Source organism: Pollicipes pollicipes, unplaced genomic scaffold (assembly GCF_011947565.3).
Source record: "Pollicipes pollicipes isolate AB1234 unplaced genomic scaffold, Ppol_2.1 Scaffold_5724;HRSCAF=6776_pilon_pilon_pilon, whole genome shotgun sequence".
Lineage (NCBI taxonomy): Eukaryota > Metazoa > Arthropoda > Thecostraca > Pollicipedomorpha > Pollicipedidae > Pollicipes > Pollicipes pollicipes.
The window spans coordinates 52,834,113-52,850,496 of NW_023596746.1; the positions used below are offsets into that span (position 1 = coordinate 52,834,113).

Sequence of the window (16,384 nt, forward strand, 5' to 3'; positions counted from 1 at the left end):
TTCACTTGCCTTCGTGCGGTACAACCAGGTTTTCAACGCCGACCAAGTAGACCATTTAGCACGTTCAGTGGAGCCATGTTTCCAAAGGACAAAGGTGTCTTTCGGCTGTGCATACATTTCACGTTGAAAAAAGACAAATCCTCGCATTTGCACCATCATATTTTCAAAGCTTTTTAACTGGACACATGATAAAGTGTTAGACGCTACAAGCTGTCATATAATTATGCGCGTTACCTGGAATCTTCAGGGCCATATTTGAGCCAATCTGAGTTGGCTCATTTCATTCTTACATTTGACTCCCGTCTTCGAAAGGAGTCAGTAAGGTAAACACTACAGGGGAGAAAACAAAGCTATGAAATAATATTTTGTTGAATTCGCAGGATAATAGCTTCATGTCCGCTTGCCTTTTTATCTATGCAGACTGCTTGAAGCTTTAGTGACATTTATTTCACAAACACCTTGACAAGCTATCGTTTTGCAAACGCGTGTTATGCTAATGGATTCGTAGTTCGTGCATCAAAATTCATGTCGCGTGTAGAACTCCTGGACAGGTAGTTTAGCAAACACATTTATGTTGCGTGTAAAGCTCACAGATGAGCAGTTCGCGCCTCTAAATTAATGTTGCGTGTAAATCTCGTGAATGAGTAGTTCGTGACGTGCAATAAGCGTCACGGGTAATTCGCGTCGTTGGAGTTCTGTCGTCAGCAGTCTATAACAAATACCTTCCACACCGTTCGCGTCTCGTTCAGGCATGCTACCCGACCGCCTGCATCCTGTCCCGAACTCCGGTCGTCAGCGCTATGGCCCGAGCTCTGACCAGGCGCCCCGCGTGTGTAGGTGCTGGTCGAACTGGCGCCCTCTAAGGACTTCAGCGTGGACGGCGGTGCGCCACGCTCCCACGCGATCTGCGTGCGGGCGGACCGGCCGTCGGTGGTGGAGTTTCCGCTGCAGTTCAGCAGCCTGGGCGATGTGGACATCATGGCGACGGTGCGGGCGGGCGGCAACGCCTGCGGCAAGCCCAACACCGTGCAGGCCAGGTGAACTGCTCCCCGGTGCACGTCTGCCAGGCGGAACAGGTCACACCATGAAACAGCTGCTTCAGAGTGGAGAAAGTGCGGACGGACAGGCACTCACCCAATGTTAGCTAACCTCTAACACGTGCCCCAACGTGACACCATGTACGCCAATGGGAAGCTTCATCACCAAGTGTCACATACGAGAGGGAGGTTAGGTATCGTTCATCTGCAGAAGGTTGCAGTTGCTGCTGGCTTTGTCAGTGAAACCACCGATCTAAAATAAACGCTGCGTACCGACTTTCCTTCCAATCACTGCCAGGTGTCATGGTATCTAGACATATACGTATAGTTTATATATATATATATATATCAATACCACGCACGTAGGTGTCTACAGATTGTCACACACTCTATAACTCCCAGAATGCTGTGTATGTCTACCAATGCGTGATGGGAGGGTTATCCTCATGTAGCGGCTTTGCCGCATACCTCCGGTGCGGTGTCATCTGTTGATCCGTTCGGGTTTGCCATGGGTCGAGCATAATTTAGGGCGAGAGCTTACAACTCGATTCGCCCGCAGCCAAGCTTCCTCGGCGCAAGTACCCACCAAAGTACCCACGCAGCCCAGGTGTGCCGATGGTCGGGAAGTCCAGGGCGGTTAGGACACTCCGTGTTTTTGCAGTGACGCGCTGCGCCGCAGCTTGCTGGTGAAGCCTGAGGGCTTCCCGCAGGAGGAGGTGTCCACCGCCTTCGTTTGCCGGCCGAAGGGTACCCCAGCCGCCACAGTGGTGACGTTCCCGTTGCAACTGCTTCCCACGCTGGTGCGCGACTCGCAGCGCGCCTGGATCTCCGTCGTTGGCGACCTGCTCGCGCCGTCCTCCGCGGTGAGTGTTACCGGAACATTCGGGCGCGGTCGTTGGCTGCACAAGTGACGCGTAGGGGAAGGCCCTGCCATCTTTTTCATTCACCTGGTTTTTTGTGGATGTTGCGTTGGGAAGGAATTTATTACGTCACAGTATTCTGTATCAATACTTTGGTATATTTCATTTGCGTGGTATCCAGAGCGATACTATATGTATATGTATATATATATATATATATATATATATATATATATATATATATATATATATATATATATATCTAGGCCGTTGGCCAATTTTCATGAGCCATATTGTGATTGCCTGTTAACATTAGCAAACCTGTGTAGATGACATGAAACATGAGCTTTTGTAGACTGAAGACTCTTCACTTATATTCCAAACAAGGATATTAAACAACGCTTATTTATCAAAACAGCTTCCCAGGTTCGCAGCGCTTTATTTTTTTCGAGAATGTTTGGTGGGACTCTTCAAAAATGCTAAGATATTTTACGCGCCGTAAGTTTAAGAAAAACGCGTATCCGAACGGTTTGCACGCGCGTTTACATAAAAAGTGTCTTTCGCCCATCCTTTGCTAATGAAGGGTAGGTCCAATTGTTTTGTTTTGTTTTTTGTAGTTTTCCATTCAGAGAACGCAAACGATATCAAGTATATTGGCTTGTGTTCGTGGTATTTGCCCAATTCGTGTTCATCCCATAAAAACACTCCTTAATTTTGTGGGCACTGTAAACCCAAAGACAAAGATAAACCTTTTATGCAGAATTTGGAACGCTTGGTGCGAGTCCCGACTGGGTGCGGAGAGCAGAACATGATCGGCTTTGTTCCCAACATCTTCGTCCGGCGATACCTTGAGGAAGTCAAGCTGATCACAGATGCTCTTCGGATAAGAACTACGAATAACATGAGGACCGGTAAGCTGGTGGACAGCCAGAGCTGTGTCTGTCCATCATCATGCTGACGATGAGCGGGCAGATCTCATGTAACGCTGTGTTTGTGTGGAATGTACCAATATCCTGGACGGATTTCTCCGATTGGGACCAAGTTTGCATGATTGGGCTTATTCGCTTATAAGCTTTCCTGATTGCAAGAACGTCCCGATTCGGATGTAACCTTTAAATATGCACTTTGCCTTCGTTCCGTCGGAAGTGGCCTGTTCTCTTGTCACAAGTGGTCTGCCATTCGTGTGTACTTTCCAACATTGATGGCACGATCAGGTTGGTTAATCCCGTTGTAAGACCTGCGTCAGCTATCGAACACCGGTAAGCTGTGAGCTGCATCTCCAACCTTGTTTGCATCAATGCCCCCACCGTCGTGACGCTTGGCGATGTTGGCGCGCCACCAGCGGTCCGAGGGAGCCGCTCTTGGTGGTGTTGGCGCGCCACCAACGGTCCGACCGAGCCGCTCTTGGTGGTATTGGCGCGACACCAACGGTCCAACCGAGCCGCTCTTAGCGGTGTTGGCACGCCACCAGCGGTCCGACCGAGCCGCTCCTGCCCTCAGGCTATCAGCGCGAACTGCGCTTCCGGCGCCGTGAGGGCTCCTACTCCGCTTTCCCGGAGCGGACACCGAAGATCCGCGACGGCTCGCTCTGGCTGACTACGTACGTGGTGCGCTCGTACGCGGCCGCCAGCCGCTACATTGCCATCGATGCTAAAGACCTAGACATCAGCACGCGCTGGATCGCCGGCCGCCAGGAGGCGAGCGGCGAATTCAGGCCGCACGGCGCGCTCTTCCACCGTGAGATGCGCGGCGGCGTCGGCAGAGGCGGCAACGAGGCGCTCACGGCGTACGTGGTGCTGGCACTGATGGAGGCCGGCGGCCAGCAGGCGGCCGTCAACCGCGGCCTCGACTTCCTCGTCGAGACGTCCGTCTTCAACACGCTGTACGCCGAGGTGCTGGTGGCGCACGCGCTCGTGCAGGGTGGCAGGAGGGAGGGCGCTGTGCGCCTGGCCGCCCTGCTGAAGAAAGGCGTGCGCCGTGGCGGCCAGCTGCACTGGGAGGGCGACCGGTCCAGCGCACACGGCGGCAGTCGCGCCGTCGACGTGGAGATGACGTCATACATGGTGCTCTCGCTGCTGAAGCTCGGCGGTCGGACCAACCTGGGTGAGGCGGCGCTCGCCATCAAGTGGGTGAACGCGCAGCGCAACAGCGTCGGCGGCTTCGTGTCCACGCAGGACACTGTGGTGGCGCTGGCGGCCCTGACTGAGTTCGCCATCGCCACGTACTCACCCAAGATGTCGGTGGACGTGACGGCGTCCGCGCAGGGCGGCTTCTCGGAGCGAATCAGCGTCACCGCCAGCACGCGCCTTCTCACGCGACAGCGTAGGATCCCGGACCCCCTGAAGCTGCCCAACTCGGTCAAGTTCGAGGTGGCCGGCGAGGGGTGCGCCGTCGTGCAGGTTAGCTGACCGGGCGGCGCTGGTGGAACCGCTGAGAGAAAATCGAGTACATATCTTCACGGTCATGCCAATGGCGGTACACACAAGATTTTAGGCCTTCCATCTAGGTGTAGTGATCAATCCAGGTATCGGTTATTTTCATATGATCTCAGTCTTCATCCCTGGCTGAACCCAACTGTCAGCACCGGAAAAGCGTTTATCTAGCCTAAAGGGTCAACTCGTTGTCCCGTCGAAAACTGATGATTTCATGGCCACTTATGTCGCACTTCTGCAGAGCTAAAGCGCGTTTAATTTCGCTTTTGACACTTTTCTGTCATGAACACTCTTTTCTTTTTAGAGTCAGCGGCGAAGCATTCGGTGACCCAAACTGATAATCCTGATGATAGTAAGAGCCGTGTCGAATGTGTTGTAAGCCACCAAACCATTGCAGCGATGTGTCCGGAGCACCATCCTGATGGTGTCAATGATATCCTCTTTGTCACGTCCAGGAATGAGCGGTCCCTCACGCGCTGTGTTTTTTCGTAATCTCTACTTTTATTCCTTTGCAAGAAGTCGTATCGCGTAAGCGTCCGTAAACAACCCTACACCCATACACAATGGGAATCAATGGCAGATTTGTCTTCTCCATTTTATAGTCCTTGTTCCGGTACAACACCAGGATTGCTTTCGCTGACCCAAGCTTCAATCTGAAGGCCAACATCATCAAAAAGAGCAGCACATGTTCCACATTCACCTTGAGTAAGTTGTTTGCGGTGGTGCTTGGCTGACGATGGGACTCTGCATATGGCCACCTTTTCATTGGGCTTCATCTTCGAGGATAAGCCAAAAGTGATATCCTTGACATGACAGATGTTTATTAAATCTAGAAGACTTCATTGTGACTCGCTGCAGATTTCAACGTGTTAACAATTTTACAGGTGTGTTAAGCCACACTCAAGCGCGTACAAAGCATTCACACCGTAGAATTTCGCTTGGAAGTAAACCGTCTAACAACGTTTTTGACACAATTTCAGTGGGGAGGCAAAAGATTCAATATATCTGAGATTTTGGGACAGTATATATTCCCGTCAATTCTGCAATCATCGTCATGGAGCGCATGCTGCACAGCTCTGCAATCCTTTCTCACGGAACTTACTGTTTCAATATTTAGAGCTGAAGGTAATGACTTCATGGTGTTATACAGGTATCTGCGCAAGTTTCAAGAAACCCAATACTGAGAGCAACATGGCAATTATTGAGATCGAAATGATATCCGGGTTTGTGACGGTGGACAAATCTCTGAGAGATGTCGAGAAAGAAGGAGGTAAGTCTATGCGTGGTATTCTTTTAATATAAATGGGTTATTGATATGCATTTAAGTTTTAGATTCCATTTCAATCCAACGTGAACAAAAACACGAAAAATAGCGTATTTGTTCAATTTAAGCGCCGTGCTTTATGCTACGTGGTGGCTGCGTAATTACAGCAATCCTTATTATCATTCTTGTGGGCAGTGACTCTGCCACACGAGCAGTTTCAACAATGGGGGGGACCCTCGCCCTCCCCCCCCCCCTCCGGCACCTCTACCAGCCACACACCAGGAAATTGGTGGGCACTGTAGAATCTTAACAGGGCAATGTGGAATTCTGACAGCGCCATGCAAAATAACACGTGCCAGCCAGTGCCAGTGTACACGTCCTCGTCGGGGGAGCCCCGATGCACCGGCAAAGCCTCGCTGTCCTATGACGAGGCTTGAGGCTGTGCTTACAGCTACACGCCGTTTCGAATGCGGCCCTTATTCATGTCATCTTACGAGCGTTGTACAAGAGCGTAACACAAGCATCATCATGACAATTGAACGTGTAAATTGCGCTTTTAAGCACAGATAAGACGGTTGCAATAGCCTTATTCCTCGTACAAAAACCAGTAGAATGGAGAGAAGATGAGTTGATATTCCGGCAAAATGCCTTTTTAAAAAAGGTGTCAGAAGTAAGTTCAAAACTGCCTGCCGATGATCCTGCTCGATTTTCACGTTTTTTTTTTTTAAACAGCGAGCCACGGTTTTTACAGAACACTAGCATTCAGGGGATGAGGCAATGAGCAGTTACCAGTCATTAACGCCATGCAGCGATTACAGCACATAATAAACAAATAGAACACGCGAGAAAAATACGTGAAATTGCAAACGAATTCAGGTAAGTAGGCATCATGCATCATGTTTCATTCAAACATGCAAGGGAGCTCATCTAAACAGGCATCACGCATCACACATCAATTATACATGCAAAAAAAACTCAATTGAGCAAGCATCGCGCATCACTCGTCGAGCATCACTTATGCATGTAAACGATTTTAAGTTAGCACACACCACACATCATGGCACATCTCACGTTTGCATATTCGGCCATGATGAGCCCTGTACGTTAAGGTTTGGACTCCGTACCCCCTTTACAGCTAAGCCATCTACAGAGCACAGGGCCATCCAGACGGGGAAATAAGTAAATCCATTCTTATAAATAGTCGGCGACCAAACCTTAACGTGCAGGGCTCACAATGGCCGATTATGCAGACTTCATGTATGCCTTGATGTGTAACATGTGCTGGTCTAAAATAGTTTATATACATGTATATATATGTATATATATACACATATATATATATATATATATATATATATATATATATATATATATACAAGTGATGCCTGATGCGTGATACGCCATGCCTGTTTTATTGAAATCGCTTGCATGTGAAATTGATGCGTGATTTGTTATACCTGTTTTCTTGAGCTCGTTTGTAAATTTGAATGAAGCGTAATACGTGATGCCTGTTTGCTTGGATTCGATTACATATACATGCATTCTTCTCGTAATTTAATTTTTCGTTAGATATGAGCATTTTTACAATTCAGCAGGTAACATGTTCGTCAGAGTCACATATCACGCTCGTGACTGGCACTTTACCCCATCATTGTCTAACAGCCTGCCAGATTTGCATTGGTACTGCGCTCACCAACCACTTCCGAGAACTGAAACGCGGGATATTTAAAGGGCCTGTGTGATTTCTCAGATCACCAGCGTCCGACTGACGCGCTGTTCGCATGTCCACTGCTGTAACCATCCAAACACGGAGCGGTACCCTGGTGATGCGATGGGACTCGCAATGAAACTGCAGGCTTCGGTGGCGCGCTCATCCAGCTTCGATCATTGTATTTGCAGTGATCCAGCGGTGGGAGTTCAAGGAAGGCAAGGCCAGCCTCTACTTCGACGAGTTCACCACCACCGAGGTGTGCTTCAGCGTGCGCTTCACGCAGGTCGTGGCCGTGGAAAAACTGAAGCCCGCTGTCGTTAGAATCTACGACTACTACGCCGTGGAGGACAGATTCGAAGTGGTGCGTTTTGCCCAACCCCGACAAGTGCTTGACATCGAGCTGACCTCTTATGTCCGGTAACAATGGACGCCGAGCAGCTGCACGGCTGCGCTTGCTTGACACTTTGCAACGCTTGTGACATTGGCAGCTGCCAGGCTTGGAAAGCAACCCACCGCATCTGATTAGCATCGCTAACGTGCTACAATAATGATCACGTTCCATATTGCGACAGTCCGCTGTGAGATTGCGATGCTCATGGCATTGGACATGATTGACTCATAATTTTGTATTGATCCACAGTAGTGCTGGCTGACTTGTCTGCCTCATTTTCAGGAGTACGGGCCACCCTGCAAGACATAAGACACCCTTCTCTGAAGCGCGTACTGTGCAGTTTGATTCAAGAAGACGTGTTTGTTATGTCTGGTTATCTTATGTAGCTGAGGCATAGGTTGTAAAAAGATGCATTTTCCGCTAACTTGTGATGTATTAAAAGCTACGTTTCGGGATAATATTTGCCCCTTCTGCATCTTTGGTCAATCATTGTCATAAATATCAAAATTAAAACGCATCAAGACAACACAAAGTGTTGCACACAATTTAACGTACGTTTTGACCGAACCCTCATACCATGTAACATACCCTCAAACCCTCGGAGACAACGGCAGTAAACAAGGCAATCCGCCAGCAACTCCGGCAGACAGTTGACACCAACCGTAGCCGCAACGCCCCCAATAAGTGCATTATATACCACTTCGCAACATCGTACAAATGATACTTTTTCACAAACGGGCTAATAACTTAAAATGCGAAGCTATCTGCAGCACATATGCATGTTCATAAGACATTCTTACATCCGCATTTTTGTATACTTCCTGCACATCGCGATAACTGATCGTAACAAAACACAGGTGGGTGACGGAGCAAGCGCTAGACGACAGTTGTCTCCGTCGGCCTTTTCGTGATGATGCCGCCTCAACCCTAGCCGTAAGATTTTGCGGGGGATGTAGGTTCGGAAGTATTCGCCGAGCTCCACATTCGAAAGTGCCTGGTGGTCCGGCCGAAATTCAGGTTTAAAACAGCGCAAAATAAAAATAGGCTAATAATGCACATGCCGATGCCGAAAGGCCTGTGCCGGAAAGCCAATGACAAGCTCAGAGACCCGAAGAGGCAACCACCAGAGAGCAGTGAGCGATCGAGATTTACATTTCATTTTACAGAGAGATTTACATTTCTAAATTTTAAGGATTAGGGGAGAAAAAGGGGTTATGCCCGGATGATGCTTCGTCGCACTGGTATCGTTAGCGGGGTAGGAGTTGGACCTCATCATCACGAGGCTGTTGATAGTGCGCCGTGCTACTTATGGTGGTGGCCGTATGCCACTTTATGCATGAACACTTCAGCCTGTTTTGTAACGTAAAATTTTACACCTGAGAAATTTTACGGTATTGAGTGCAGGTGCCGGGCTTTTAGCGGGAATTTATTTAAAAGTATTTCAGATTGTGGGCAGATCGTCCATTTTTTACTGCCGTGGTCTCACACAAATATTGTTAAATTACGTATGACTTTTGCCATTCTGAATGCGTGGTTGAATTATATCTCCCAATATTGATTGACCACTGCTTATTACATAATAGAAATTATCCCGAAAGCTACCTTCCAATAAAGACTATATAATTGAGAGATTGTCGCTGTGCTTGCTTGATTATAACAGATAATCGCTTTGCCTACTTTTTTATTATGTTAGATACTAGCAAGAAACCGGATGGGGTTGGTTCGACCATGTGAAGAGCTCGGGTGGCAGCTTAAGATAAAGTTTAGAAGCAGACACATCATGCAATCATATTTAGTTCTTGTACGACATGCAGCCAAACCTTCGTCCGGAATGCACGCTGTCGATGCCTTAAACCTGGGGTAAGGCATTGTGCTTGGCAAATATATTCATACGGTGACTTGCCGTGCGTTTGATGAATTACTCGACAGTGGCAGATCTAGAATTAAGTCAACTGAGGGGCCAAGCTTCACTGTAATAACCACTGCAACTTGGCTCCCTCACCCTTACAAAGATTGGTGGTTGTCGGCCACTTAATTTTCTTTTTTTATCGGGAAGGTGTCTGACGCGCTCGTTTTTACGCCTCAGATTCATGGATCGCGCCATTTCAGGCTAAAAAGGTCTTTAAAAATTGGCGAAACAAGTTAAAGCTCATTGCGAAATACAGTCGAAGTCTGGCAAGACACCACGACCCGAATGACGTAGGTATCGTGAAGTTACGTACAACGAAGCCAGCAGAATGTTGCATTCTGTACGTACCTGACTCAAGTCAATGGCGAGAAGCGAAAGCGAAACTTCGACACGACTTCTACACCGTAATAGCTCAGGTGATGGTGCATGGTGCGAAGGCTGAAGTGTTGGTTGAGGTAGCAGAAAACGGAAATGTCAGTGAAATTCTTAGTTTCTGGACGCGATGCTATTTCTGTAGCCTGTTCCTCCCCCAAAAACTGCATGTTTTTGTCGTAAAACGTATGATCCAGTTTCTGACCACAAAAATAAATGCGATCACACTTTCAAATTACGACACCTAAAACGATCTTATATTTTATCCCGATATCTATCAGGACATGGCTTTGGGCCAGCCATGTCTAGCAACAACGTAAGAATATTCGATGGCTGCAACAGTGCAGTTGTTATCGATGTCGTCATTATTGCAAATATGCTTAATACAAGGTGAGACGTCGAGAGATTTGCTTGCACTTTAATAACATTGGAACGGCGCTCAAGCGAAACTTTAAGAGAAACTTTGGTGGGCTGTTTGACATATGCAACGTGGCGATCGTCAGCTTTGAGGGCAGATTATTTATATCAAAGCACGATATGCTGCGAAGGTTGTCATAAAGCGTCATGAATCTCTCGCCGAAACCTGCCAAGGACTGTCCATGATGTCAGTACTGTATTGTCGACTTATCCTTACCTGCAGTGCCGTAGTCCTGACATTGGTATTATGTGATGTGCACAGTAGCTACTTACTTTCTCATTTGTAACTGGAAATGCAGCTGCATGCAAAAATTAACAAACCTGTAACATTACTATGAATTGATAGGCAAAGCCATTGACTATAACGGACTAGACAAACTTCTCGACTTTACAAAACGTGCCGCCCGGCAACGCTGCAGAAGGGCAAGCGTTTTTCTGCGGCGCTTGTCAACCATTGGAAACGCTGTACGCTGGCGTTTCGTGGTGCCGCATAGGGCGAAAATGACGAGAAGCTGCTCTGTAATCGGGTGTAGTAAGAGGCAGGGTGATCAGCTAAGACATGGAGATGGCTTAGCATTCCACAAGTAAGTATTTTCGAGCTTGATGGTGCATAAATTGGTAATTTTGTTGCATGCGGATCTGCGCCACGACTGTCCACCTGCGCATTTGTTGGTAATCAGGATGGAGATATGAAGTTACCTCTTTAATTTTTTTGCTCACATGTGCTGTATGCTTTCCTACCGTTATCTAGGCATTTTATCACAACTGAGTCCAGTCGCATCCACCTGTAGGATACTAAATATGCATGTTGGCAAGTGGGAAGATGAGATGAACATCTAAGAACCAGTAGGAAAATACCTCCCAAGGATGGGCGACATCGATGTTTCTCACTTCTGAAAGGCTGTCATGTGCTATTCAACACTGATGGTGTGTTGGTATGGCATTGATATTGCAGTTGCTTCCTTTTAAGCGGAAAATAGCACATAAGCATGCTATTTGCGTGGTTAATAGATCTCATGAGACAAGACTAAGCTGGACAAGACAAGACTTGAACTAGACAGTGAAAACTACTCCTTGTCATGTGATTTTAGGATAATGACTGACTCAAACCAGTGTCTTGAAATGGCTGAATATTTTGGCACTTTGCACTACCAAAAAATATTTGCAACAGGCTTAGAGCTGTACCAAATGCAACATTTTGTAATCCAGCTTAAGCTCAGCTAACAACTGATTTTGTGTTTACTTTGTAGAGTCCAGAATTTAGGCTTTTGATCTAAGTCCTCACAGCAAAAAATTGTGTACAAAACACCTAAAAAAATTGGTATTGCTGGCTTGGGCCTTGCACACTGCCTGCCGCACCACAGATTAAGTGAACTGACCGGTTGACAGGTGTGTGACAAAATGCTTTGTATTGTCATCATATTGTACATAGAGCTAAATGAAGATTCTAGAGGTGTTCACAAATGTCCTGTGCATCTGCTGGTAACAAAATTGTATGACTTTTGTACTAGATTCTGTTGATTGAGACTGTGCTAGGAAGTGAGAGGCCGACACCGGTGATACCCGAATTTTAACTTTCCAGACACTACCTAAGTGTGCAAATTCACATAAAACTTTTATCAAGTTGCCTTGCTATTGTCTGAAGGGAATATACAATGCAATTCCAACTTGCAGCACACTTACAACCACAAATTTTCTTTGGAACACAAAGACACAACCAAACATAACCCCATCTAAGGGGCATGTTCTGTGTCATGAAATATGAATGCCACCAACGACCCCTCCAACTCATAAGACATCTGCAAATTATGATGGTGCCAAGGTGACAATTGTAGCAAAAACAGAAATGTAGCAAGTTGTGGTATGATGACAATTGTGATGCACGATATGCATTTGTTACATAATGCAGGGCAGCGTTCAGATCGAGGTGACATGGTCATTATGTGCATCATAGCTCTGCTGGGTGTAATGCTTGCAAAATGTGGACCAGACAGAATCAGTCTGGGGTAAAAAAAGGCTGTGGAAGGTGCATAAGGTGCATATTGAAGATCTTTTTTTCTGTTCCAGGTACCCTCATGACCTGAAGCTGCTGGGAAAGTGGATCACTGCCACAAGACGTCAGGGAGAAAAGCAAAGGACATGGAAGCCCTCTCATAGTGCACTTCTATGCAGTAACCACTTCATGGAGGCTGATTTTGAACCATACCGTGAACGCAGAATGCTACGTGAGGGAAGCATCCCATCATGTTTTATGTTCCCGGAGCAGACAGAACCAGTGGCACAACAAAGTCCCCAAAAGCGTGTTGGCCCATGCACAACTCCACCCAAGCCAAAGCATGTCAGGCGCCTGCTTCTCGGGCAGCCACACCAGCCCGCTCCAGAGCAGGCACAGGTGCAGCCTGCCCAGAGGAGGTGCTGCTGCAGCCTGCCCCAGGGGAGGCGCTACTACAGCCTGCCTCAAAGCTGCAGCAGCTTCAGCCTGCATCAGAGCAGCAACTGCCACAGGACACCCCAGAGAAGCTCCAACATCACCCAGGTGGCCCAGAGCATAGCTATAGCGCAAGTGCAACAACTCGACATATTTTCAGTCCACTGAAAAAGATTGCTGCAAAGGTTCGAAAATTGTGCTACGAGCGGAAGGAGCTGCGACAGAAGCTGCAGAGGCGCGACAGGCGGCTCAAGTGCCTCAAAAGTACTCTGGATGCCCTCAACGAAAGCTGGGTCGTCGGTGCCGAGCTTCTCAATGTGATCCAATCTCGATTTGAAAACCCAATGGTGTCAGCGTTTTTCACCAACGAAGTTGTCAATGGCGGCAGGAAGAAGCAAAGTGGCCAGAAGTATTCTGAAGAAATCGAGAAGCTCTGCCCCACCTTCCACTACATTTCCCCGATAGCGCGTGGGTTCCTCTCAAGGGACTTCTCTCTACCGGGTGCAACAACGCCACGAGAGTGGACGAGAAGCGTCAGCTACGAGGTGGGCCTCCTTCACGAGGTGCTACAGACGCTGTGCTGTGAAATGACAGCCAAGGAAATCGACCCCAACTGCTGCTTGATGATTGATGAGATGGCGATCCGGAAGGCGAAGGTGTACTCGCAACCCAAAGACAAGTTCGTTGGTCATGTTGATCTGGGTGCAGGGGACGTGGAGGACACGAGACTGGCAACAAATGCCCTAGTGTTCATGGCCGTTGGTCTCGAAAGTGTGTGGCGCCATCCTGTCGCCTACTTTCTCACAGACCACATTTCAAGTGAGACTCGGACAGAACTGACCAAGACTGTCCTGTGTGCTTTGAGTGATGCAGGACTGAAGGTGCGAGCGTTCGTGGCCGATGGGCTCCAAGCCAACCTGTCCATGTTCGGCCACTTGGGCGTTCAGAACCTGCAGCCAAAACAACTTTACCTTCCCATCGTTCCTAGCTTCTTCCTGCATCCTGCAACCAAGCAGAAGGTGTATGTTCTGCTGGATGTGGTGCACATGCTGAAAAGGCTGCAAAACCTCTTTGGCGAATACAAGAGCCTGCAGCTGGATGGTGAAGAGGCATCCTGGAGGTATATTCAGGTAAGAGTACGCCAAATTTAGTGGTGATAGTAATAATAAATAATTTAGTAGTAATTCAGTCCCAGCAAAACCAAGGATAACGCTAAAAGACTACCTTTTACTTAAGTATCACTCTGTTTTTCTACGTACATCTATCCCATCATCTGTGTAGTTTGCGTCTGGATGCATGGGTAGAGACTTGGGAGACAACTTAATCTGAGAGGACGGTGATGCTCATACACTAATGACTGAACCTGTTCAGCTCGTTTTCAGTATTTTGCAGCCAAGGTAAACTATCGATTTTGGATACCTTCACAGGCGCTGTACGACCTGCAGCACAGCGAAGGTATCCGGGTGGCCAACAAGTCCTCTCGCCTGCACGTCCAGTACGAAAAGAACAAAATGGAAGTCAAGCTTGCTGCCCAGCTGTTCAGCAGCTCGGTGGGCAAAGCTCTGCTGCACCTAGAAGAGTCGGGCCACCATGAGTTCATCAGAGCGGGGGCAACGGCGCGCTTCATCCTGCTTGTTGGTCAGGCATTCGAGTACCCCAACAGCAGCAACCCCTACAGGAAGGGCTTCAAGACTCCTGTAACTGCCAACAACTTGACGTGAGTTGAATAAATTAGCATTAAAAACAACCTGAGAAATTCAATGTGTGTGTTTTCGTTCCCCTAAGGAAATGTATTAGGATTGCCAAATACCAGCTATCACAAACACGGCATCGACAATCATGCTAGTGAAATGTTGTTTTTTTTTTAAATGGCGTTGGCATATGGCGTCATGTGCTTTTGTGTTTGATCGCCCGTTATCCCATAGGCAGATCAAGCGATAGGAGCAAAATGTCCCAAAGTGAAATGTGGGGCCAAAGTACGCTTTTTCTCCCGAGAGTGACTCCATGCCGGCGATCGTGCAGCATCTCCTCACGACGGAGGACACCGGCTCGGGGTTTGTTGACAACTGTGTTGGCTACATCTCCGGCTATGTGTGACGCAAGCTGGAAGAAACGAGCGCGATCGGTTGTGGTGAGTGCATTGGTGCACTTCTGTGTAACGAGGACAACCCTCCGTCGCATGAAGCGATGGGTCTCGTAAAACTGCGGGACAACAGCGGGCTGCTCATCCCGTCGGCGTCGACGTACACGATCGTTACGGCAGCTGACCGGCATTTGGCCGCTTTGCATAAGTGTGATAAGATGGACCGAGCTGAACTGTCGCTGAGTATCCAGTGCAGTGTCCTGGCGCAGTTAATGACTGAACGCAGCCACGAACTGTTCCCTGATGTGCGAGACCACATGTTCGAGCCGCGAGCGGATGAGTGCCATGCTGTGGTAGTGGTGAAACACTACCACAGAAATTGTGGTACAAGCAACCTGTACAAGCAGGTGCTCTTTGCACACCAGTATTCAAATACATCAGTAAATACCTGTGCTGGTGACCGCAGGTAGATTTACCAGTTACATAGTTATGGGGCTGTAAGGTGCCTGGACATGCAAGTCCTGTGCATTAATATTGTTTGTGGTACGGTGTACATAATCTGAACAACATGATATACTATGCGTAGTTTTGGGGCTGTAAGGTGTGTCGACGTGTAAGTCCTGTGCATTAACGTTGTCAATAGTACGGTGTGCATGCTCTGAATAACATGACATACTATGCGCATATCTCGGTGCCCACACAGCTCGCAGGAGTACCGAGCCGATGGTGCTGGACATAACTCATATCCTTGTAACGTACCGAATCGAGACAGGAGCTCTGGTCTTATCTGAGTGTGAATGGGGACAGACCTATTCTTTCGCGCAGGTGAACAGCATGCATGAGTGCATACAAAGGGATAACCAACCATAGCCTGAACTCCAGCAACCCACCGGGGCAGTTACTTCGCCCATAAACAACGACGTAAGAATGTCCTCCGTCTCCCAACAGACTGATGCAGATGATGGCATTGGCTTCAGACGAAGCGCCGCCTGCGAAAAGATTCGCGCTTTTCAAAGATTTTGGGTCGTCGATCCGACCTGGGAGGACCCCAACTGTCGAATACATTTAAAGCTGGATACAGTTGGCTAACATTCATGACAATGATCTTGCTCGGCTTTGCTTCTGACTATCTCAAGTGGAAGCCACAAGCCAGGAGAGGGTGATACGACTGGCCCGGCCCCTCTGCTCGCTGGAATGTTGCAAAGGACCACATCCGGATGAGGGTTAAGAGCAACTGTTTCCAGCGTTATCGTTATGACATCTTTTCTGTCTTAGAGGGACCACCTGTTTTCTTTTGAGACCAAACATTACCCTACCTCCCCCCCCTCCCCCCCTCCCACTTCTGCTACGACGCAAAAACCGCAAAATCAGTATGCCTAGATCAGTCTGTCAAGCCGCTACCCATAGCCTCGGAGCAAACTTTGCTGTGCCGTATTGCGTAAAATTGATGTCTTAAACGGCCCCAGAATATTTAAGGCCC

At 48.1% G+C, this 16,384-nt stretch overlaps 1 protein-coding gene across 1 annotated transcript in view; it reads left to right on the forward strand.

The window, feature by feature from the left end:
* Positions 1-16,384, forward strand: part of LOC119103926 (murinoglobulin-2) — an 88,717-nt gene that overhangs the window by 36,229 nt on the left and 36,104 nt on the right. Inside the window, exons 6-8 of the mRNA XM_037227628.1 lie at positions 838-1,037; positions 1,699-1,900; positions 2,658-2,808. Coding sequence (XP_037083523.1) covers positions 838-1,037; positions 1,699-1,900; positions 2,658-2,808 — 553 coding nt within the window. The remainder of the gene's footprint in view (positions 1-837; positions 1,038-1,698; positions 1,901-2,657; positions 2,809-16,384) is intronic.